Source organism: Mytilus californianus, unplaced genomic scaffold (assembly GCF_021869535.1).
Source record: "Mytilus californianus isolate M0D057914Y unplaced genomic scaffold, xbMytCali1.0.p SCAF_3, whole genome shotgun sequence".
NCBI lineage: Eukaryota > Metazoa > Mollusca > Bivalvia > Mytilida > Mytilidae > Mytilus > Mytilus californianus.
In genome coordinates, this window is record NW_026262679.1 from 57,982,281 (window position 1) to 58,008,577 (window position 26,297).

Consider the following 26,297-nt stretch of genomic DNA (forward strand, 5'->3'; position numbering starts at 1 on the left):
TGCAAACGTATAAACTTCTTTAAACACGATGGGTGCCACATGTGGAGCAGGATCTGCTTACCCTTCCAGAGCACCGTAGATCACCCCCAGTTTTTGGTGGGGTTCATGTTGCTCAGTCTTTAGTTTTCTATGTTGTGTTTTGTGTACTATTGTTTGTCTGTTTGTCTGTTTGTCTGTTGGTCTTTTTCTTTTTCAGCCATGGCGTTGTGAGTTTATTTTTGACTTATGAGTTTGAATGTCTCTTTGGTATCTTTCGCCTCTCTTTTTTAAAAAGGTCTACATTACGGTAAATAGCTCCTTGTAGTTAACGAACGGAGAAACGACTACCGGGAGCATAGTGCAACCTAACGGGCAGTTCGAGTCTGCATAATTCAGCAAGGGCTTTATTTCTCTCTGGTTTAATTTTTCTATTGTAAATAGTAGAAACAAAGGAAAAGGAATATAGGAGCATAAAAAAGAACCTAAGTGACATGTTCAGACTACGTAGTCTTTATTTGATATCATTCTAGTGCTAACACACGAGAACAAAAGCTGCTGTTTTTTAATAATCTTTTGTCGTTTACTTCATTATTTTATTCGATGAACTTAGTTATTTTCGGCTGTTTTACTTTCAGGGGGTTGTTTTATAGTTTGTGCCCTGAAGACAAATTCCCGAAATTCTACAATAAGATGAATATTAATTTGCTGACTTAAAGTTTGAAAAAAGTAAAATAACAAAAGTACCGAATTCCAAGGAAAATTCAAAACGGAAAGAGCAGAAAACAGCCCAAATGCAAAATCAAAAGATCAAACACAACAAACTAATGGAAAACAGCTGTCATATTCCTGACTTGGTACAGGCATTTCCTTATGTTGAAAATGGTGGATTAAACCTGGTTTTATAGCTATTGAAGCGATCTTAAAATAATTTATATATTTTTCTGTTTGAAATTATGTAGTTTATAGTTTATTCTGGGCATTCCACAAGATCGAGCCGACTTCTACTGGTTATGACGTTGATGTATGAAATTGAAGTCACAGCAGCAATATCACAGTGTTGGACGGTATTAATTTGAATCAGAAAGTTGTGTGTTTTGATTTTAGTTTTTATAGTTTATATATTTTGTGCTTTTGTTTTTACCTCTTAAATGAAATCTAAATAAGATCTGTGTTTTCGCTATGCTTATTACTACGTGAGTAAGCGAGTCACACTAGATCGGTAGATCGGGATTGTAATCAGTGTCTTAAGTTTTTTTTTATTTTCTTTCTGAGTAAAGTCCTTTTCCTGTAAAATTTTTTATAATATGTTTTTGTATGTACCTTTTGTTAGTCCAATGATTTGGATAAAAAGCTACTGGATTGAGATTTAAAAAAAACTAGTTTAACCCTGGTATCTATGTATGTACCTGTCAAAAGCTGGGAACTCGTCAATGGTTGATTAATGGTTTTTGTTATTGAAGAATTTGGTGTTGATGGCACACCTGTTTACTACTGAATTATTTACCACTTATTTTAGACACGGGGTATAAGTTTTAGAGTTCTACGCAAGATGCATTTCTTGTACTAAGTTTGATAAAAACAGTTCTGCTAAAACTCGGTGCAGAAAAATCTACTACTCGACATACGTGGTGCATATAGTCAATCAATTATCCGAGCAAACAGTACGTCAGCATTTTGATATGAAGACTATCAAGTTTATACAAATCTTGTCACTACATAATCTTACTAGGTGCCGCAAATCATACAAGAACCTTAAAATGGATCGTTATATTTGAAGCGTTGCAATGAAGGTTAATGTAAACAAATACAAAAATGAACAATTACATTCAAGTTGATACGTAGATTTAACAAAGTCGTTTAATTATGTTAGGTCCACGTAAGCTAGTTTCCTTCTGTTAAATACGAAAAAGAACGCAACACGAACATCTTCTTCTTCAACATTTATACATCCGTTTCCTTGAGCTATACTACAGGTAGTCTAAAAAATGTTTATAGAGTAAGCACAGTCTAAAAAATAGCTAATGTTCAAAGTCACGTGCAAATCACATATAGCTGAATTGTGGAAGATATATATATACATTAAGATAAGGATACGTTCCTATATCAAACGTACATGAATTTCAAGTTGTACTGTCTATCTGCGTAACGAATGGAAATAAAAGAAAAAGATCATTGTAAAGTATATTTAGAGAGCATATTCATAGAGCGTGGAAACTCTCTCACCACGAGGCATCGGATTAAACTTCCCCATTTAGATCAGACATGACTGCCCGCGAACGAACTAACGAACGCCCCACATTGGCAAGGGATTAACTGGATGAAGACAGATGTGACCATATGTATACAAGCTGTATACACGCTTGTGGTATGACAATTTCATCATCAGGGGTTGGGAATCCTATTGTGTAAAAAAGAATAGATTGTTAGCTCACATGGCATAAAAGCCAATTCGGGCTAATGTCACCACTTGGCGTTCGTCAACCCGTCTCCCTAAACTTCTCCTCAGACTACTGTGCCAAATGCTACAAAAAATTACTTGAATATCTATATTGTTTCTAGGGATTTAATCCATTAACAAATATTGTGGCTGTTGCTAAAAATAAATCATAAGGGGTGAAATACAGTTTTTAACTTATATCTCAAAAAGTAAAGCGATAATAGATAGATAGACACTTAAAATATCAAAAATGATCATCAAGACAAGATCTACAAATAAGTCAACATGGCTAAATCGTCTGTTAACTCCTTATTGGAGTTCTTGATCTTACATGACGATTTTTGCCATTTTATTTTTGCGTTTATGCCTACTACCTTGAAAACTATAAAAGATAGATATATACACTTTAAATATAAAAAAAAAATTGTCAGCAAGACAAAATCTACAAATAAGTCAAATGTTGCCGTAATCTTAAATAGACGCTTTATAGATGTGATTGCTCATAAATGACGACTATTTTGTGTTTTTGGGCAACAACTAAGATAGAGATAAACTGTAAACAGAAAAAAATATCAACAATACAAGATCAACAAAAAATAAAGGATTTTTGTCATGAATTTTATTCTAGTCTACAATGTTGGAGAGTGTCCATTGTTGAAGATGGACATAAATCTAGGTGATCGACAAAGGCTCTTTCATATACTAGTAAATAGACCTTTCCGTTCATTGAAGGATGTACCTTTCAAAGTGTTACTATATTTGACACAATGATTAAACATATTCTTACAATGGGCTCATATTTTATATTACGAAAGTGTTTACAGAAACGACAAATAAACTCATAATATTATTGACAACACCTCAAGAAATGAAAGATTTGTGAATATGTTTTTAAAACCGAAATACAACTGCAACTAGCTTATAACAATCCCCTTCCGCCTATATTTCATAAATCATTCGAATCGACTTGTTGGTGGTAGGTTCGTTTACCAGATGGTACAAACAACTTTTTGAAAATTTTGTGTTTACTGTTTCTCTTCTAAGCATGCAACATTGAGAAGTAACAGCCAAAAAAGGTTAACTCGGTGTCCAAATAATGCTTTCGGGTGAGATTCCATGTTGACCTGCGGACCTGTACCATATAAAGAAATTCTAAGAAGCGTTAATGTTCATGTCTGGCATGGTTCATTGATCAATGTTAAGTTTTCGTGTTTTTGTCTGTTTCTCAGATACTATAAGCAATAGGTCAGCTGTATTTGGTGTATGGAATTATTGCATGGTGTACATGTTGTCTGGTAGGGTTCATCTGACCTTGACCTCATTTACATGTATTTGATAATGTTAAGTGTATGTGATACATGTAGTAAACCCTTCATATTACAGACTTTCAATATAAATTCAATAATGATAAGTAAAGCATGCTAGACATTTCAGCGTGAACACTCTTGATTAGTGATTGAGGTCGTCAGTTAGGACAGAGACATATATACTTAAATTTAGTATATATGTCTCTGGTTAGGATTATCTACCACAATTCCTCAAAGGGTGATAATATATGTCTCTGGTTAGGATTATCTACCACAATTCCTCAAAGGGTGATAATATATGTCTCTGGTTAGGATTATCTACCACAATTCCTCAAAGGGTGATAATATATGTCTCTGGTTAGATTTATCTACCACAATTCCTCAAAGGGTGATAATATATGTCTCTGGTTAGGATTATCTACCACAATTCCTCAAAGGGTGATAATATATGTCTCTGGTTAGGATTATCTACCACAATTCCTCAAAGGGTGATAATATATGTCTCTGGTTAGGATTATCTACCACAATTCCTCAAAGGGTGATAATATATGTCTCTGGTTAGATTTATCTACCACAATTCCTCAAAGGGTGATAATATATGTCTCTGGTTAGATTTATCTACCACAATTCCTCAAAGGGTGATAATATATGTCTCTGGTTAGATTTATCTACCACAATTCCTCAAAGGGTGATAATATATGTCTCTGGTTAGATTTATCTACCACAATTCCTCAAAGGGTGATAATATATGTCTCTGGTTAGGATTATCTACCACAATTCCTCAAAGGGTGATAATATATGTCTCTGGTTAGGATTATCTACCACAATTCCTCAAAGGGTGATAATATATGTCTCTGGTTAGGATTATCTACCACATTTCCTCAAAGGGTGATAATATATGTCTCTGGTTAGGATTATCTACCACAATTCCTCAAAGGGTGATAATATATGTCTCTGGTTAGATTTATCTACCACAATTCCTCAAAGGGTGATAATATATGTCTCTGGTTAGATTTATCTACCACAATTCCTCAAAGGGTGATAATATATGTCTCTGGTTAGATTTATCTACCACAATTCCTCAAAGGGTGATAATATATGTCTCTGGTTAGGATTATCTACCACAATTCCTCAAAGGGTGATAATATATGTCTCTGGTTAGGATTATCTACCACAATTCCTCAAAGGGTGATAATATATGTCTCTGGTTAGGATTATCTACCACAATTCCTCAAAGGGTGATAATATATGTCTCTGGTTAGGATTATCTACCACAATTCCTCAAAGGGTGATAATATATGTCTCTGGTTAGATTTATCTACCACAATTCCTCAAAAGGTGATAATATATGTCTCTGGTTAGATTTATCTACCACAATTCCTCAAAGGGTGATAATATATGTCTCTGGTTAGATTTATCTACCACAATTCCTCAAAGGGTGATAATATATGTCTCTGGTTAGGATTATCTACCACAATTCCTCAAAGGGTGATAATATATGTCTCTGGTTAGGATTATCTACCACAATTCCTCAAAGGGTGATAATATATGTCTCTGGTTAGGATTATCTACCACAATTCCTCAAAGGGTGATAATATATGTCTCTGGTTAGGATTATCTACCACAATTCCTCAAAGGGTGATAATATATGTCTCTGGTTAGATTTATCTACCACAATTCCTCAAAAGGTGATAATATATGTCTCTGGTTAGATTTATCTACCACAATTCCTCAAAGGGTGATAATATATGTCTCTGGTTAGATTTATCTACCACAATTCCTCAAAGGGTGATAATATATGTCTCTGGTTAGGATTATCTACCACAATTCCTCAAAGGGTGATAATATATGTCTCTGGTTAGATTTATCTACCACAATTCCTCAAAGGGAGATAAATGTATTATTTATACTGTTTTATAAGGTTATTCCGTTAATACATTCAATGGACCCATGGAAGGCGTGTCAAAATCTTAACTATGGGTGGGTGTTGAGTACCGTACAGTGAAAATGCAAGAGAAATTCTAAATTTTGCTTCTGTAGGTGGTCATCCCATTTTGAAAGTGCCTTCCTTCCGTACCATGCATGTTTAAATGGAAACAGCCCTTTGCAGATTATTGAATTGATTGTTGTTTAATGGCAAATATTTCATGCATATTCAGGACGAATTATTGAATTGAATAACTGTTAGAGACCTATCCTCAATTTCATCACAAATTGAAGTCTTTTTTCTTTTAAATGTATGTCCTTTTCACAAAGTCATACACTTTGTGTTACTAATGTTTGGTATACACATGTGTATTTTTAGCTACAAATGTTTCACTGTCATATTTTGGTAGGACTCTGTGCTTAGAGTTGTAAAACTTTACTCAGTACTTGCAAAATTGTTCTAGAACCATCAAATCCAGCATTTTGATTGGTTGAATTCTGAGTACGATAATTATGCTCCAAATTTTTATGACCATAAGGCCTGGTGTCTGCTCAGACAGAAATGGTTTGCTTGCTTATAAAAAAAGGTTAATATAAGGTACACTTGTAGAGGTCAGAAATCTACCAATATAAACTTGCAAAACTTAGTCATTGTAGATAATTGTATGGCCTGTAATGATAAATATTGTAACTGATAACAAGAAGTAAGATGTAAATGGCACAAGATAAGGGAAGCAGATCTAAATAATGATCTCAATATACTAGTTTTTGAGATTTCAGCACTAACCCTGAGCTCAACTAGTTTATGAGATTTCAGCACTGACCCTTCACTTTTTTGAGATTTCAGCACTGACCATGCGCTTAACTAAGTTTTGAGATTTCAGCACGGACTCTGCGCTTTACTTGTTTTTGAGATTTCGACACTGACCCTGCCCTTTTTATGCTGCTCAAATCAGTAACAAAGCAATGATGGCTAAATGTTCCAACAGATTGAAAATGAAACATAAGTGCACAGATTTTAATCCCTTGGCAAGTGTACCTCATAAAAAGGACAGACACAAGATTTGAGTCTAATGACGTCACAGGAAACAGATTTGAGGCTGGACATAGATTTGACTCTTTTATATATATATAATGGAAATAGGTTCAATATCATTGTACTAAGTAGATTGCACTACAGTATCTTAACATTTAACTCACCTGACAATATTGTGTGACTTGAACAATGTACATAAAGTAGAAACAAAGAATGGTTGACTGATGTATATGAAACCATTAAGTGTTTAATGGTGTCCTTCCCAAAGCCAGTAATAAGAATAAGAATAATATAATTATAAAAGTTAACATCACAATGAACATCCACTTTATTTGAACTTTGCTGGATAGTTGTCTCATTGGCAATCATACCTCATCTCCTTATTTTTATAATGTTAACTACATTTCAATCGATGTGACCTGAGAATGCACTTATTTTACACTTTCACATTTGTATGTTAAATGAACCATAAAAACAGGGTAAAAACTGTAATTTGGTATATAAATTAAGTTCAAGTAATTATGAACATGTGTACTAAGAGTCAAGTTGATGTACTACCATAACCAAAAACATGAACCAGGTATGTTATGGACTAACAGACTAAAACAACAGAAAAACATAAGGATCCCATACTAAATGAAACCTTACGTGGGGTATAAAAATTGTAAGAAAGATGTTGAAAAACTACCTAGACTACTAAGCCAAAAAGAGTAGTAGTTACTTTTTGTGTCGCAACCGAAACTGTAATGTCAGTGTTAATAATTTTTTTGCAAGTGGTCAACACTATATTTATTGAGTTGTTTTAACTGGAGGCTCTGAAGAGCATATGTCACCAACAAAGACCTATGTGCATCTTCAACAATGGATTCTCTTCAACATTGTAGACTAGAATAGAATTTATGACAAAAATCTCTTTTTTGTTGATTTTGTATTGCTGATAATTTTTGCCCAAAACACAAAAAAAGGTTAAAAAAAATCATTTAAGGGCAATCACTCATATATAAAGTGTCTACTAACGATTTCAGCAAAATTAGACTTATATGTAGATCTTGTCATGCTCATCTTTTTTGCAATTTTAAGTTTCTTTCTATCTAATATATTGTTCAAGATAGTAGGAAAAAAAACAAAATTCATAAAATTCATCATTTAAGGGCAAAACTTCCTTAAGAAGTTGTCTGACAGTTTTGATGTAAATGGACAGAAGGTAGATCACAACATTCTGAACATTTCTGCCCCTGTCAGATTTTCTCTATTGTTAGCGGCTTTCAAGATATAACATAAAACTCGCATTTTCCCCAATATGTTCTATTTTTTGCCATGTTGGCCATTCTGGTTGACAGGCGGGTCATCAGACACATTTTTTAATCAAGATACCCCAATGATGATTGTGGCCAAGCTTGGTTAAATTTGGTCCAGTAATTTCAGAGGAGAAGATTTTTGTAAAATTTAACAGACATTGCCGAAAGCCAAGTGATGAGAAAAGCTTACTTGGCCATTTGGGCCGGGTAAGCTAAAAATTTAAGGTGCTGAACCAAAATTTCTCCAGTGGAAACTCAGTAAATGTAGGTCAAAATGAAGTAAGCAGACTAATGTCATCAGTCTGAAACCAAATTTACAATTTTAGACCAAGTCAAGGGCATAACTCTAAAATGGTAATTGCAGCAGCAGTTAAAAACAAACTAGTCATTTTTGGGGCCCTTTACAGCTTGTTTTTCAGTGTGAGCAAAGGCTCTGTGTTGAAGGCCGTACTTTGACCTATAATGGTTTACTTTTACAAATTGTGACTTGGATGGAGAGTTGTCTCATTGGCACTCATACCACATCTTCTTATATCTATCTACTGACCTGCATTTAATGGCATTAAGTAATGCTGCAAAGCTATTGGATTCTTATTTAAAGTGAACATTTTTGGCATGAAATCCCCATACCTTTAAAACTTTGTAGTTAATATGGAGTTAGGAAGATAAAATACACAATGTCTATATGTACATCTTCTGTATCATTTTTAAAGCTATTCAAGAAGTAACATCTGTGTCTCAATTTTTGGGATAATTTTCATGATCTTACATGGTAAACGAAACACCTGCGATAATGCATTTTTCATTTGTAGGAAATATAAAATATGATCTCTTCCATGACACTGATACTTTAATTTTCGACAGTCTGGATTTATTTTTGGCGAGAAACTAAACATACTACAAACATAATTTTTATTGACTTTTTGTTTGAATCTCTCAATTATAAGTCATTTGTTCTTCTTTTTTTTCATTCACACTTTGACTATTTTCTTGTCAGTTACACAATAAATGAACACAATTTGATAGTGTGGTTTATCATAAGCATTCATAGAGGTGCACTGTATTTTTCTTCCACAGAGACTTATAAACAACTAATCCAGTTCATATCCTAGAGTGTCTCTGTTCTGATCCAGTACAGCTAATGATGAATCTCGTAGCAATTTCAAAAGCTGCTGAAGCTCGTCTTTTCGGAAAACCTACAAAATTATATGCAAAATTAATTTTATGCAAATGATTGATTATTCTGATATTTCTAATAAAATACAGCAAAAAATCTAAACACCAAGCAAACCTATATCCAGTAATGGATTCTGTAATAAAATAACCACCAAATTTTATTTTTTTTCAACAATTCAAAGACAAAACAAGAGTGCACACGCTGAAATGTCTCGCATGCTTTACTGGTCATTGATTTTATGTTGAAAGTTTTAACTTAAAGCATTACAGAAACTCAGGTCAGATAAATGCTGTACCTTACAATTTTTTTATACACAAAATATATTTGACCTATTGCTTATGATAATTGAAAAACATACCAAAACAAAAAAACTTAACATGACCAATGAAACATGAAAATGAGGTCAAGGTCAGATGATACCTGCCAGACAGACATGTACACCTTACAATCGTTCCATACATTAAATATAGTTGACCTATTGCTTAAAGTACTTGAAAAACAGACCAAACCACAAAAACTTAATATTGACCAATGAACCATGAAAATGAGGTCAAGGTTAGATGAAACCTGCCAGACTGACATGTACCCAGTACAGTCATTCCATACACCAAATACAGTTGACCAATTGCTTATAGTACTTGAAAAACAGACCAAAACACAAAAACTTGACATTCATGACCAATGAACCATGAAAATGAGGTCAAGGTCAGATGATACCTGCCAGACAGACATGTACACCTTACAATCCTTCCATACACCAAATATAGTTGACCTATTGCCTATAGTACTTGAAAAACAGACCAAAACACAAAAACTTATCATTGACCAATAAACCATGAAAATGAGGTCAAGGTCAGATGAAACCTGCCAGACTGACATGTACCCCTTACAATCATTCCATACACCACATATAGTTGACCTGCTGCTTATAATTTTTGAGAAACGGACATAATCACGTAACTTTAACCTTGATCACTGATCCATGAAATGAGGTCAAGGTCAGGTTAACCCTGTCTGACCGACCTGTAGACGTTGCAAGGAACCCAAATACTAAATATGGTTATCCTATTGCTCATAATAAGTGAGAAATTCACATGACAAAAAAACTAAAAAAAAATATTAAGCAGTCGTTGAACCATGAAAATGAGGTCAAGGACATTGGACATATGACAGACGGAAACTTCGTAACATAAGGTATATGCATACAAGATATGAAGCATCCAGGTTTTTCTACCTTCTGAAATATAAAGCTTTATACAAATAGTTTATGCCGCCGCCGCCAGATAGTAATACCTATGTCTCGCATACTGCGACTTTCGTTACAGGCGAGACAAAAATCAGAATTTTCAAGTTTACAAATCATTTGGTTGTTTTTATTAACACTTGATTATAAGAAGACACTTTTCAAGGCAGACTGGTCATACCTTATAAAGTAGATGTTGTTCTGATGCTATAACATCAGCTAGCTGTAAACACTCGGCATACTGTTGACTAGTGTGCAATGTTTTATGGAGTAAGAAGCAAAGTCCTGGTAAAACTAGCTGACGTAACAGCTTCATCTGTTGTTGTTTATTCTGGTCTGGCTCTTCTTCCTTAAATATACAACAAAAACATTAGAACCATAAAAAAAAGTGTTTACCTCAAAATCTGGTCATATGGGAATCCAAATAAGTAAGATTATCATAAAATTTAAGAAATTCTGTTGAATTCTAAAAACAGATATTCATATTCGTTGGAATAGATTCTTTTCTCAAAAAGATCGTTTTACAAAAAGAATTGAATGGAAGCTTAAAACAGAACTAAATGTTTTTCTTGCAGGTATAAAAAGGTGATGATTTTTAAAATCAATTAAGGTCATGTAAATCACTTACTACAGATGTGGCAGTATGATAACATAAGTTTTGTGACCCCTTACTTTTGGAAATTATTTTATTTGATGACTTGTCTTAGTTTCAAAACATAAGACCAAAATTCCCTCTCATATTCCAATGTAATAAGAGCTATTGCTACTTATCTAAGGACTATTTCATACTGTATGTTTAATCAAACTTTGCTACTTCGTATCGTACAACTATACAGTATGCCAGACAAGTGCACATGTATGTATTACCTCTTTCTGATCCACCATCCAACCACCATCAGCAAATAACAGTACATTGTACATCTTTCCTTTAGTTGTCTAAAATGAAGATAAGGTCTTAGTATTTTAGGAGAAGCTTTATGTGTGTTTTTTGCTTTTTTGTTTCTGTTCTTAGAAATCTTACTGCATGTGTAAATCTTACTTTCATTATGAACTTTCCATAGTAATTTGCCATCTTTTGTGTAATTTTAATATTACTTTTTACAATTTATACTCCATCATAAATATTTTTGTGAATTTTTTAACTTAAATAATGGTAAAGTTGTCAATTGAAAGGCTTTTGCCTGAACCAACAGGACACCAACCGAAACAGCATGACTTAGTCTCGTCTATGCGACTTCTTTGAGTCAAGACAAAAACCCTCAATGCATCTAAACAGAAATTAAAAAAATTATTATTTAAAATTTACTATTTACTTTAGTTTGGGAAATTAGATTATGTCGCCATCTCTCCATTTCGGCCTCATACTGTTTTATACGATGTTCATGAGCAACTTTCTCGGTAAATGTAGCACCATGTGACAATGTAGGTTTCGTTGGCTGTGTATGATGATAAGTGTTGAACCAATCATTAAAACTATCCATAGCATCCTGTAATGATAAAAAACAAAATCCATTAATTTATATATTTACATATAAAATATGGTGGCTTACTACCTACCTACCTATCTTCTTTGTCCCCGATGGAACATAAGGCCATAAATGGTGGCCTACAGCATAAACTATAAAAAGTCTATATACTGGTAGCAGACTGTGCGAGACCTTTTCAGATCACCAAGGTTATTAAACTTCCCCATGGTAGTATATATAGGTTAACTAATTTTGAATTAATTGGTCATACACGCTATTAATGGCTATAGGAATGGCAGATGCAATAGGCAACACAGATTGAAATCTGATGTGCATGATTGCAAAATCCATTTCCATTGCAATGGCAATTGGGAACGCAGACAAAACTTGGCTGTGCACGATAGCCAAATCAATGGTTTTTATAGCAATCTGGAACACCAATCCTTTTGTGTCTGCTGTACCTACAGCCATAGAGTATGGATCAGTTTTTAATTTGAAATCTATAAAGAGGTTATTTAGAAATTGTAAGTTTTGAAGTCTGTTTTCCAGGTGAGACAGCTGGATTTAGGTAATCTGGTTTAAAAACTGGAACTTATCAAAATTAGCTTTTGATGAATCAAAACAGGATTGATTGAATGTTCATTTTAAAAAGTATCTTACAAGGAAATTTTCCTTGGCTTTTTATGACACTTATCAGTGATGCATTATAGCATGTACACAACAAGAAATTTGCAATAGGACAAAATAATTAAAATAATCGCTCTTCCCTGGACCTATATCACCCTGTGCAGTCTTATTATGGTCTTTGTAATTCTTTTGCAGCATTGAAAAAACTATGAGAATAATCAGAGGCGGATTTAGTGGAAGGGGCAGGGTGCCCAGGCTCCCCTTTTGTGGGAAAAATTTAGTTGATTATTTAGGGAATCGCTGAAGCATGACTAAGCGGGCCCCCTCTTATGGCAGTCAGTGTGCCCCCCCCCCCCCCCCCTCCCTTATGAAAATTTCTGGATCGGCCAGTGATTATTCATCTTTTCCAACTTAAATTCTGTATAGAGCTAATTGAAAACAAAATAGATCAGGAGGAACTCTGATAAATCTAAAGTAGAGTCCCCTGATATGGGCTGTTCCAACTGAAAAATTCTTATTTCAATTTTTTTTAACTAGCTCTTAATTATATTTCAAATTGATTTGACAAACCAAACAAAATGCATGGATTTGTTACAGCCATTATCATAAGTAAATGCAAGATATTTTCAAGGTTTACTATTTTTGTTTTGTTGCAGACAAGGCAACTTTATTCACAGTACTACTTACCAAGTAAGCTCTGTGGCAAATAAACTCTCTGATGGAATTTTCATCTTCTGCAGATAAATCTGTAGTTCCTGTCTGTAACAGATAAAAAGTTATAAAATTCACAATTTTAATACCTCATCATCCTTATTAATGATAAAAATCATACATTTCTCCAACAACAATGCCACACACATTGCATGACCCATGATTTATCTTACATTTCTCCAACAACAATGCCACACACATTGCATGACCCATGATTTATCTTACATTTCTCCAACAACAATGCCACACACATTGCATGACCCATGATTTATCTTACATTTCTCCAACAACAATGCCACACACATTGCATGACCCATGATTTATCTTACATTTTTTCAACAACAAAACCACACATTGCATGACCCATGATTTATAACACATATCTTGTAAAATTTTCTGTTTTTATTTTTATAACTGCATGGTTTTAACTCTATCACAAAAAGCCATCTTCAAAGTTTAACAATGCTATTTATGTTAGGCTCTTCAGATTTTATTAGTCTGATTTTATCTATACATCTTTACTGTGCCAAAATTTTGACTCTATGTATTCCTGATGGAGTCTAATCAGGAAAATCATTTCTAATTGAACAAATTTAGCATGCTTGGCTTATAGTTTTGAATATCAGATGAATGAAGAATTTAGTAACCACTCGTACATTATACACCATATGAGAATTAATCATGATGTTAGTAAAGAAGAATACAATGTAACCTTTAACTTTTTTGGGGTGGTGGGTCAAATGTTCCATGTCTTGAGCAAATTAAATTTTTTTAGAAAAGCAGTATCATTTTCAAAAATTTCAGGTCAATTCATCATTATGGTGTCTATAGTAGCTTATTATTTTTTTTACAACAAATAATAGAATTACCTGCATTGACTGGACTTTGAAGACAACATCTATAGAATCTGGTGGTAGCTTATCAAATAATTCCTTTGCTGCAGTTAATTTCTTCACAGCTGAAATAAACAAAGTACTTCAATAAATATGTCATATCTTAATGGGTATTACTAATATACTGACTGTGTTTCCATATTAATCAGTTATTGCAATAATCTGTCATCCAAAGGATCAACCCCAAAAGAAAAAAGAAAAACAGACTTGCATGGAAAGCATTGACAACCAGAACAATTTCTCCATATATAAAAACAGTAATATTTGATGCAGTTAACTGGAGTTTTGTTATGTAATTCTACTACTGAAGTAAATATTTGAGTACAATATCAATTGACAGGGATTATGAAGGTAGTGTGTTTGTGAAAATAACAACTTCTGTAGTAAGTTGGACATTTCAATCAAGAATACTTATTTTCGTGGATACCAATTTTTGTAAATTGAGGAAATATTGCATTTTCCTGGATATTTGATTTCGTGGTTTTGTCAAAGTCTGAATATAAGCCTATAGGAAATTTGTACTTCGTTGAACATTGAAATTTGTGCTTCATCTTTAACCACAAAATCCACAAAAATTGGTATCCTACGAATAATGAATCCACAGAAACATTGTTTTAGAAAGCCTATTTATATCCTTTACATTTTACTTTATAAATCAGTTATAACAAAATGCAGGCTGTTTTAAAAAAACAAAAGGACATGGATGTCTGCAAAGCACTTTTTCATAAATACCTTAACCATGGATTTTTTTGCTAATAAACTCATTGTTGAAATATGTTCTAATCTAAACAACTAATAGAAATTTATATGCAAATGCAATCAAACACTCCAACTTGAAAATGATTTTTTCTGGAACTATTATACAGTGTTCTCCCCAGGATTTTTGGATAGCACCAGGGTAACACGTGTGGACTTCTTGGTGAAATATTTCATGCAATCAGTCGTGTCGCATCGCGTCGCTAAGCTCTAGTTACTGTAGTTTTTATGTCTCTTGTTTTTTTTAATACTGTGGTACTTAGTTATGTAGACATTGATTCAGAAAATTATTGGTAAAATAGAAGTAAATCACAAAACAGTTTGTATACTCTAATATTTTTTTTTAATAAATAAATTATGATTCATAATAAAATATACATCTGAATTTAAAGTAATTAAATCTTTTATAAAATCCCAAATCAATAAAAAATAAAATATCATTCAAAAGTTAACAAAAATGTTCTATTTAAAAAACTTTCTAGTTTCTAGAAAAAAGTTGTTGTATGTGAAAGGATTCTTGTCATAAGAAAATATAAAATTAACAAGAACAATTGCAAATATTATTTGAACCAGTTTCTATCTTAGATTTTAATAAAAAGAAATTTTTCATAAATTTTAGAACATTTTGCCATAGATTTCATGTAAATATTAACCTTTCTTGTCTTTGGTGATAATCAAACATAGATACAGACTTAATACTGCCCAGAAATCTAAATCTTTATTTGTCATGAACCATTTAAAAGGAATTCCTAAATCTATAAATTTATCTTTGGTCTATAGATCTATAAGTAACCATATTCAATGTCAACAACTAAGTCACCCTATTTTTCCGCCTAAATGACAGGAAGTAGATATAAATAGATTTAACATGTGCTTATGGATAAAATTTGCAAGAATTAAATTACTTCTGTTATTCATTGATTATGGATATAAATATCCAGTTTTAAGGTACAGTCATGCATTTTATTTATAAAATATAATAGAGTGCAATTAATTGTAAATAAACTTGAATATTCTACGTGAACTAACTGGGTCATGTGATATGTACAGACAGATACTACAGTTTGAAACCCGACTATCATGCAATAACTATGTCATAATTAATGATAATATTGTCCATGGTTTAATCAGAGACATATAATACTATATTTATTATAAGAATTGGGAAATGTATAGTTGTCCATTATACGTAATGAGCCACCTTTATGATGTACACAAAATGTACCTATCGGGTCAAGACACTGTTTGTGTACAAAGTATTTACCGGACCGTATTTACCGACTTGTCACAGGTCAGTGCTTGGGTGGAGAGTGAAGCCATAAAATAGTTATCTGTGATCATAAAGTTATGAATTCTTAAATAAAACACAAAAGAATCATGTTACAAGTGTTTATTACATCGATTAAATGCAATCAACAAGGTTAACCTCATAAGGTAAATCGATCACGTGGTGTAAACAATCTGTGTTGAACTGGTCAAATTTCACCTGGAATTTTATACCGCACAGAAAAGATTTAACAGGTCGTTTAAAACTTTACCGATTTACGATTTTTAACTGAAAATTTTAGCACCACGGATAAAAATTATACATCGCGGTAAGAACGATACCACCGCGGTAAAAAATTATACATTGCGGGCCCGCGGTCCTTTAAGGGCCTGGGGAGAACACTGTATTATATGGAAGTTATATGGAAACATTTCACGTACCAACAAATGCCCTCATGATGGCATTAGCTTGCTTTATTGCCTCTGACCTTTGGTAAGTGTCAAATACCAGCCAATCAACAGAATCTATCTTTTTCTTATCATCCTGCAGAAAAAAACATAATCAACAAATCTGAATATCAATCAAATTGTATATCAAATTTCAAAAAGAGTTATACAATGATAACATATGTTACACATTAAAACAAGCTGAAAGATTTCTCAGAAAATATAATTTAATATTATTGTTACCAAGCTTACTGTACCAGATGTGCATTTCGACAATAAATGTCTCATCAGCGATACTCCAGGCCAAAATATTTGAAAGTCCAAAACTTATTAAACAATAAAGAGCTTATAAACCAATAAAATGCTCCGCTGGGCGCAGCTTGATACGACCACAGAGGTTGAACCCTGAACAGTTGGCGCAAGTATGGACACAACATTGAAGCTTGATACAGCTCTGAATTTGGATTGTGATTAAATATTTGACGCAGCATAGGTTTCTGACACAGAAAGAATGTGGTCTAAGAACTTAAATTTTTTTAATTTACCTATTATGGTCCAATATCCAAAATCAAAATACATGGTTAGATTCAGCATATCAAAGAACATCATATATTCAATTTTTGTTGAAATCAAACAAAGTTTGGACCCCAACTTGGACCAACTTGAAAACTGGGCCCATAATCAAAAATCTAAACACATGTTTAGATTCAGCATATCAAAGAACCCCAAGAATTCAATTTTTGTTAAAATCAAACTAAGTTTAATTTTGGACCCTTTGGACCTTAATGTAGACCAATTTAAAAAACGGGACCCAAAATTAAAAATCTAAATACACGGTTAGATTTGGAATATCAAAGAACCCCAATAATTCAATTTTTGATGAAATCAAACAAAGTTTAATTTTGGACCCTTTTGACCTCAATATGAACCAATTTGATAGCGGGGCCCACAAATAAAAAATCTAAATACATGGTTAGATTCAGCATATCAAAGAACCCCATATTTCAATTTTTGTTGAAATCAAACAAAGTTTAATTTTGGACCCCAATTTGGACCAACTTGAAAACTGGGCCCAAAATCAAAAATCTAAATACATGTTTAGATTCAGCATATCAAAGAACCCCATATATTCAATTTTTGTTAAAATCAAACAAAGTTTAATTTTGGACCCTTTGGACCTTAATGTAGACCAATTTGAAAACTGGACCCAAAATTAAAAATCTAAATACACGGTTAGATTCGGCATAACAAATAAATAAATGTGGTCAAAGATTTTACAAATCTAATGCGCCATACTGTGCAATTAAAGATTACTTCTTGAAATTTTTCAATATTTGAAATTTGAAAAAAAAATAATATTTGAAGAATAATTCTTTTTAATTTCTGAAATCTGAAATGAGAAAAAATTGCCCCCCACAATTTCTTTTTAACCCCCCCCCCCCCACACTTGTTCCCCCCAAAAAAATTCTTTCCCTCAAGATATGGTCATAATCTCAATTCAAATTTCCAATGGAGTTTGCAACCATAACAACCCATTTAAATTTACCATAGTGCTAACTTAACCTTTTTTATAATAGAATTTAAAATATGGTGTCAAATCTTTCATTTGGATTTTTTTGTAAAAAAAAAAGATGCAACATTTGCAGATATTTTTACTGGTCTTCCTTTATAAATATGCATTGCTTTAAACATAATTTTAAAGCAGTGTAAGGGAGGTAATTCAAATGATGTATTTGATTTATCTCCCTTACACTGCTTTAAATTATGTTTTGTACTAAAGTATTTGTCCATTAACCAGGACAACCTTGTTTTTCCCCTTTTTTTGCCCCTAATTCCTAAACGGTTTGAGCCATAACCTCCCAAAGAAAATCCTAACCATCCTTTTGTGGTATGGAAACTTGTGGTATAATTTCAGAGAGATCCATACACCGTTCCACAGTTATTGTCTGGAGACTAAAAATGCTTATTTTTGGCCCCTAATTCCTTAACTGTTGGTACCATAACCCCCAAAATCAATCCCAACCTTCCTTTTGTGGTATTGAACCTTATGGTAAAATTTCAAAGAGATCCATTCACTTAAACTAAAGTTACAGTGGGAAAACCAATGTGTCTTTGGACGACGATAACGACGTCATACCAATATATGACCGGTCATATAAAAAGGCCAAAAAGTATAGCCAAAGCCAGGCAAGGAACACATTCATCAAAGTTGATTGTAAGATGATGTCATTCAAAAATGGAGTATTTGGTAAGTACCTGCACTGAACATGTCCATACTCAATAATCTCTTTATATGGCATTGCTACCTCTCTGCCCTCAGAAATGAGACTTATTAAGTTCATCTTATTTTGAGAAAGGGAGGAAAAAGCCTATAAAACATGTATACCTCTGTAATACTTGTATCTATGTTGGCTTCTAAGTTTTTGCTGAAATCAATGATATGATGGCTACGTATGTTTTCTACAACTGTCTTTGTAATGGATTGAACATCTAGTCCTGCTTCTCTTGCCAACTCCAAGCACTGCTGTCTTTCTCCTAATTCTGTAATTCCTGCAATAATTATTTGGAAATCAAAAATATTATCTTCCATTCATAAGTTTAATTTGTTTTCTCAATAGGGCAAAATAATGTAACAAATATTGTTTTTTTTTCCAAATGATTTAGTTTGTCATAGCATTTTTCAGACCAATACCATTAAAAAGGTTACATACAAAAAATAGACAAAAAAATGTTGTTTACAAATGCAAAGCAGTGATCTAGCCAGCAACTGAGGGCAGACGGACACAGTTGTATAAACAGGGCAATTTTGCAGTTTTCATTTTTACAAATGATTTGTCTTTTACAATAATTATTATAAGATGCCCCTTTCAATTGTTTTCGTTACCAAAGCAAAACTTCCCTCCTAAAGAAATAAATGCGAAACCAGGAATTCTTTACTTAAAATATAGAAAAAGGTTTCTTTTCACTCAATTACATTTTTTCAAGGGTTAACCATAATCAAGATACTGTATGATTAGTTAAGTGTATATAAGAGCAGGGCCCTCAGTCATAAAACTTCACTCAGTACTCAAAGTGTACGAAATTTGTGCTCGAAACACCAAATCCAGTAGTTTGATTGGTTGATTTCTGAGTCTGAATACCATAATCCTGCTTGAAATTTTTATTACCGCAAAGCCAGGTCTAGGATATAGTATCATCAATGATTATTGTCATTAACAGTTTGTTCATCACTTCATATTTGACGACCTTGAATTACCAACAAGGTCTCACATTATCAGTGATATACATGTATTATACTATTTCAACGGGGGTGTTAAATGACCTTGACTACCCCCTGAGGGTTTCACTCTGACAGTCAGTATGTATTATAAATTGCAATTAATTACCATGATAAAAAATATTAACATTAATTAAGCATAAATAGAAGCTTTCAACAGATAAAAGAATAGTTATAAATATCTAATTTGACCAGCATTGATTTCTATCTTATCTGTTGAATAAGAAAAATAAACATTTCTTATATAATTATAATTAAAGAAATAAGTAAGATGTTATATAACAATAAACAAGTAACTATCTTTATTTAAATTACCTTCAAAGAATCGAGCACACCATAAAATCTGCATTTCTGGTGGTAAAGTTGCAATGAAATGTGGTACTAATGATTTTTTGTCTTCCTGGATCAGGTCCTCTACATAGGCTTCTAATATTACATTTACATAATCATCCTGAAAAATCAAATGTTGAATTAAAAAAAAAGTGTACATGCTGGAATGTTTCACCTACTTAATTGATTAAAGGTTTATAATATGCATCTTTGTTGACAGTCTTTAAGATGAGGTGTTACTAAATGTATGTAAAACTTAATGCTAATCAATGAACTATGAAAATGAGGTCAAGGTCAGTTGACCCCTGTCACAAAGAAACATACATCTTACACTACTTATAGTTATTCTATATTATAAACCAATTAAACATTTAGATATATTCTACCCAGAGTATCTTAGATACTACCTAAGAAGAAAAACTAATTGTCGATCAGTTAACCATGAAACTATTTCATAGACTAAATGAAGTTCTATTATATATAGTAACTGAAAAACCCACTGAAGCCTGAAAACTAAGAGTGGATCACTGATCTATAAAAAGAAGTCAAGGTCAAATAACTCCTGTCAGAAGGACATGTATACCTAACAAACAGTCAATAAACCTAATATAGTTTACTTTTTCTTCAAGGAAATTGAGAAACTGATCTTCATTTAAATCATCTTGATGCCATTCATATCATTTACAATGTTAAATCAATCATTTTGCTCTTTACATGTCGTAAAATATTGGATAGATAATTTTCTTCAGTTTACATACCCTAAATCCTTGTCTGGTACCTCTGAAGAACAAAACAAGATGAGCCATAAACCTGACCAGATGAGTATGTAACTTTGCCCTGTCTGTATGAATCCACTGTGCCATTACCTCTAATACTTCTGAAAGATAACAGAAAAATCACTAATGCTTAATATCATTTATAATGTTTTATTATGAAACATCTTAAAAATTTGCAAAGTATGAAATTTCTTTAAAATAAATTTCTAAACAAAATTATTGTCATTTGCTTAAACCAGCATGATCAAATATTTGACTGATTGAATGTTACTTGTTTAACATCCAGTCCAAAATATATTTCATGCATATTCAGGACAATTAAAAAATTTAGGATGTGAATGCAAATTAAGAAATTAAAACCAATGTATGTTTAAACTCATTCTTTTCTTTTACTTATGCAAAAAATTAATGGTACAGGATGAGCACCAAGTAAATTAAATCCCAATATTTCAATATTTGCTTGTAATATACAGAAATTACATTAATCAATTTCATTTAATTTACAAACGAAAGTGAACCAACGCGCCTGGTAAATCTGTAGTACGGTAGAATCCCTGAAGTGGATACCTCGGGTATGCAGGGTTGTTATGATAAAGCACATAAAATTTATTGATCTACATGTTTCGGTGCCTAGGGCACCGTCATCAGGATAAAAACAATACAGAAAATTGCGCCTGAAGTACAAAATCGGGTATGCATAAATACATCACAATGTAACCATGGTGAGTATAAATAAAAAGTGGAAGTATACATGTATGGAAGTAAACTTGAACAAGAAAGTTGAATAAAATGTGAATGTCATTGAAATTTAAATGTTTGTTGAATGAATACGTGTTTGTCATCTTACATAACGGAACTAAAATATATAATAAGTTATTGTCCGGCTGTGTACAAATGGAACTGACGCGATTTGAAGAAGTACCTCTGGCCAAGTGAAGACAGTCGAAATGGTACGGAATTGCAAGTCAAGTGCCGTTCATATTTGGATATAACACAATATGTACACAGCCGGACAATAACTTATTATATATTTTAGTTCCATTATGTAAGATGACAAACATGTATTCATTCAACAAACATTTAAATTTCAATGACATTCACATTTTATTCAACTTTCTTGTTCAAGTTTACTTTCATACATGTATACTTTCACTTTCTATTTATTTTCACCATGGTTAAAGTGTCTCACAGATTGTATTTTTCTAGATAACCTTTTTTTGCTGTTCAACTATGATTGGCGTGCCAGTTTTCCTGTTAAATGTTGGACATTCATTATTGCTACCCCTGATTTCCTCAATCAATAAAATCTGGCAGCCTTGTTATAGTCAAGGTCGCTGAAAGTGGTATTAAACACCAACAAACTAACTAACCCACAGACTTTTCATGGAATTAGGGAGACATTCATGTCATCATGATTAAGCATTTATTGGCTGAAAATTCTTACTGTTCAGGTTTTTTAAACGACCAGTTATTAAAGAGCATATATAAACTTACTGTCTATATTGCCCAATATGATGTGTTTCTGTATGACATGGTACCACTCTTGTGATTATGTTAACTTACTGTCTATATTGCCCAATATGATGTGTTTCTGTATGACATGGTACCACTCTTGTGATTATGTTTACTTACTGTCTATATTGCCCAATATGATGTGTTTCTGTATGACATGGTACCACTCTTGTGATTATGTTAACTTACTGTCTATATTGCCCAATATGATGTGTTTCTGTATGACATGGTACCACTCTTGTGATTATGTTTACTTACTGTCTATATTGCCCAATATGATGTGTTTCTGTATGACATGGTACCACTCTTGTGATTATGTTTACTTACTGTCTATATTGCCCAATATGATGTGTTTCTGTATGACATGGTACCACTCTTGTGATTATGTTAACTTACTGTCTATATTGCCCAATATGATGTGTTTCTGTATGACATGGTACCACTCTTGTGATTATGTTTACTTACTGTCTATATTGCCCAATATGATGTGTTTCTGTATGACATGGCACCACTCTTGTGATTATGTTAACTTACTGTCTATATTGCCCAATATGATGTGTTTCTGTATGACATGGTACCACTCTTGTGATTATGTTTACTTACTGTCTATATTGCCCAATATGATGTGTTTCTGTATGACATGGTACCACTCTTGTGATTCTTGTCTCACATCCTACAATGAAGGATAAAACAAGATGTACTGTGAGGTATTGCTAACTACAGGTAATTATAACCCTGCTAAATGTTATTGATTCTGTTGTCCCTATTTTTTTCTCTCCTCACGAGTTCATGGTTGGACAGCTGAGACTCTTGTTTTTCTTTATAGAAAGGGATTTGCTAACTTTGACTAAAATTCAATAAATTGAGTGCCTGAGCTCAAATAAGCTGAATCAATCGCATACATTCTATAAATAACACCATGTACTCTATGCTGCCTGTATCTTTCTACCATCATCATATATATTGTAAAACAACTTATTTCCGCTTGTAGAAAAAAAACTTTAATTTAAATCGTCACTAATATGGAAAACTTTGATCTTCCCTTATATAAATATACCATGAAAATGAAAAGATCATGAAAATTATTCGCCATGAGGTTGGGCTAGAAGGAACTTTATATGAAATAAAGTATGCATGAAAATAAGGTTGTTTACAGTATATATATATATCCATGACTTTTACAGGAGATGGATAACTGTAAACGAACAATTTTTTTGTCCATTCATTTACACATTTTTCAGAAAAAAGTAACAAATATAAATCGTCAAGAATATTTTAAACTGAGATCTTCTCTTATACCAATATAGATATATGAAAAATAGAAAATCATGAAAATAAATAGCTGTGAAGCAAGTAACAAAAGGCTTAACATAAACAACTGTATCTTGGAAAATAAGCTGATTTACTGTATGTATCTCTTTCAAGTCTCATCACATACTTCTTTCTTGCATTAAAATGAAATTTCACAAACTGCTCTGGGAAATTGGAATCATTTCTGTGAACCAAGGTGATCAAGTCAAGGCTTATGTTTTTTTTAAGAGTGTTATATTTAATATAGAAACTTGTTTTTTGCTAAAGATATAGATATCTATTTGTTTTGTTTTAAGGTGTTGTCTGGTTCTGTCTCATTTACATAAACCCTCATATAGGCTAATTTGGCTGACTGCAAGGATCCGGAAATTTTTCCACACAATTTCGGTCATTTTGAGATGATTGAAAAGTTGGTGCCCCTTTCCAAATTGTCGATGTCAACTTGACTAGATTCATATCATCAACGAACTGCTGTTTCGTCGCATTTACTAAGTAAATGTCTTACCATTACCATGAAGAACAGTTTAGGGAAGACAATAGTTTAAAATTGAAATGATTTTAATGACTCAAAATGGTAAATCTCTCAGACATTGCATACGTTTCTTTCGATTTGACAAAAGTTAAAACCGGAAGTTTGCGATAAATTACGAATAATTCCGGATTCATTTCCGGGATTTGTTTTGTTTATCAAATTGACAGGAAATCACCGGCTTTTTATGGCTTTTTTATTTTATTACCTTTAAAAGTGTTTGAATGTAACAGACAATATTTGCACTCGTTTAATTTAGCATGAAATCAATTTGCATTTTACGATTAAATATTAAATTTGCTGAAGACAATTTCACGCATGCGTATTATATAGTAAATAAAGCACATTAAAATTATTTTTTTCTCAGTAAATTTAGGTTTAATTTTTAAATCTGATTTGATGATTGTCTTTGCTGAAAAGTAATTAAATAATGAATACACTTGTCAGGGAATTTCAATTTTTGTTAAGAAATTATTCTGAGCTTGTGATCACTGTCAGGTGTGAATTAAAACCACAGGTAAAAAGTGATTAGCGATCATTAGCCAATGTTTCCCGGAGGCATTGATATAGATATTAGGAGGGCCCTCAGGATTATCAAACTACTGAAGTGGCAGTTTTATTACAGGAAAGGGATTATAAACAAAAACAAGTGATCACAACTTACACAAGACAGTGCAAAATGGCGATTAAGAAATCCGATTTCAAACATTTAGTCAATGAAATGACCGAAATTACTTCTTTAAAAAAATAAAATTTGTCCTAAATCCCAATTACTCGTTTAGGACAAATAGTTTCATCTTAGGACATGACTGGCATATATGACCGTTTCCGGACCCTTGGCTGACTGGAACATGTATATGGTTTTGCAAACAGTGTTAACCCTTAATAAAAATATTTGTACTTGTAATTTCACATTTAAATCAACTGTTGTTCCTTAGGCATTTAAATGCATAATTTTAAGGACACTGAAATCCTTCCTATATGGTACATTTTTTTTTTGTACTTCATAAAACTTCATGGTATAATTTATCAAAACAACCACACAATACATTTTTATAGTTAGGAACAAAAATAAATCTACTTACCTCATAAGATTCTATTTTTTGAAATATTGATTCTTTATCAGTCCTGACAAAAAACATAAAGAATGATTAAAGCAAATTAAACAAATTAATACTTTTACTATGTCACATGAAAATATACTTTCTCTTCTACAGTTATATAAATAAGGATTGGTCACTACAAATGACACCGATTACGAAACTACCAAACAAAATATTGGTATGTCTCAACCTTGTGCATATTTTCTTGCATCTAATAAATTTGTATCTTGGTACCCTCGGATTGTCAGTTTATAGAAGAAATGAACATCCTAGCACTCATCGGACAATAGATCAATAAAAGATTTCATAAATAGATATATTAATATATTTCCAATAGATCTTTTGAAATGAAAATACATTTGAAAAGTGTCAAGAAAAATTTATTAAGTTGAACCTTTTTACTGTAATACTTACAACTGATCCCAATATTCTGGTGGGAGACTCTCTAATGTTCTAGGAATAGTCTGATGTAATCGTATTTCCTGCTCTACCCAGACATCTATACCTGCCCTTAAATGTGCCCATAGATGATCTGACCATGATTTACATGCTGGTAATACGGCTCTAAGATTACCAGAAAGTACACCGTACATAGCCTTCTCATGAATATCAAACTTTGGCTGAAATGAAATATTATAAATAAATGTTTGTCAAAGAAAAAGATATAATTTTGTAGTAATTTAGTGTGTTAGAATCTATTTGTTGAATGTTTCAGATTTTTTTTTTGGGGGGAGGGGGAATTAACAAAAATGTGAGAAATAAGGCGCTTTACAACTTTTTGAAAATTTCAATTTTTTATGCTCTTCAACTTCATATTTTTGGCCTTCCAACTCTTTTGATTCAAGTGTTACTGATGAGGCTTATGTAGATGAAACCACCTCTGGAGAAGA

The 26,297-nt window shown here is 32.5% G+C and overlaps 1 protein-coding gene across 5 annotated transcripts in view; it reads right to left on the reverse strand.

Annotated features, from left to right (window-relative positions):
* Positions 1–8,881: 8,881 nt before the first annotated feature.
* The window catches only part of LOC127733014 (nuclear pore complex protein Nup107-like), a 40,508-nt gene continuing 23,092 nt past the window's right edge, over positions 8,882–26,297 (reverse strand). For all 5 annotated transcript variants that reach the window (XM_052242267.1, XM_052242263.1, XM_052242265.1 and 2 more), the window contains exons 14-26: positions 25,822–26,027; positions 25,390–25,432; positions 23,068–23,137; positions 20,935–21,053; positions 20,162–20,297; positions 18,956–19,119; positions 16,564–16,666; positions 14,077–14,165; positions 13,184–13,255; positions 11,717–11,890; positions 11,271–11,339; positions 10,585–10,752; positions 8,882–9,179 (exon numbers count right to left, since the gene is read on the reverse strand). In XM_052242267.1, coding sequence (XP_052098227.1) covers positions 9,075–9,179; positions 10,585–10,752; positions 11,271–11,339; positions 11,717–11,890; positions 13,184–13,255; positions 14,077–14,165; positions 16,564–16,666; positions 18,956–19,119; positions 20,162–20,297; positions 20,935–21,053; positions 23,068–23,137; positions 25,390–25,432; positions 25,822–26,027 — 1,518 coding nt within the window. In that variant the 3' untranslated portion in view covers positions 8,882–9,074. The remainder of the gene's footprint in view (positions 9,180–10,584; positions 10,753–11,270; positions 11,340–11,716; positions 11,891–13,183; positions 13,256–14,076; positions 14,166–16,563; positions 16,667–18,955; positions 19,120–20,161; positions 20,298–20,934; positions 21,054–23,067; positions 23,138–25,389; positions 25,433–25,821; positions 26,028–26,297) is intronic.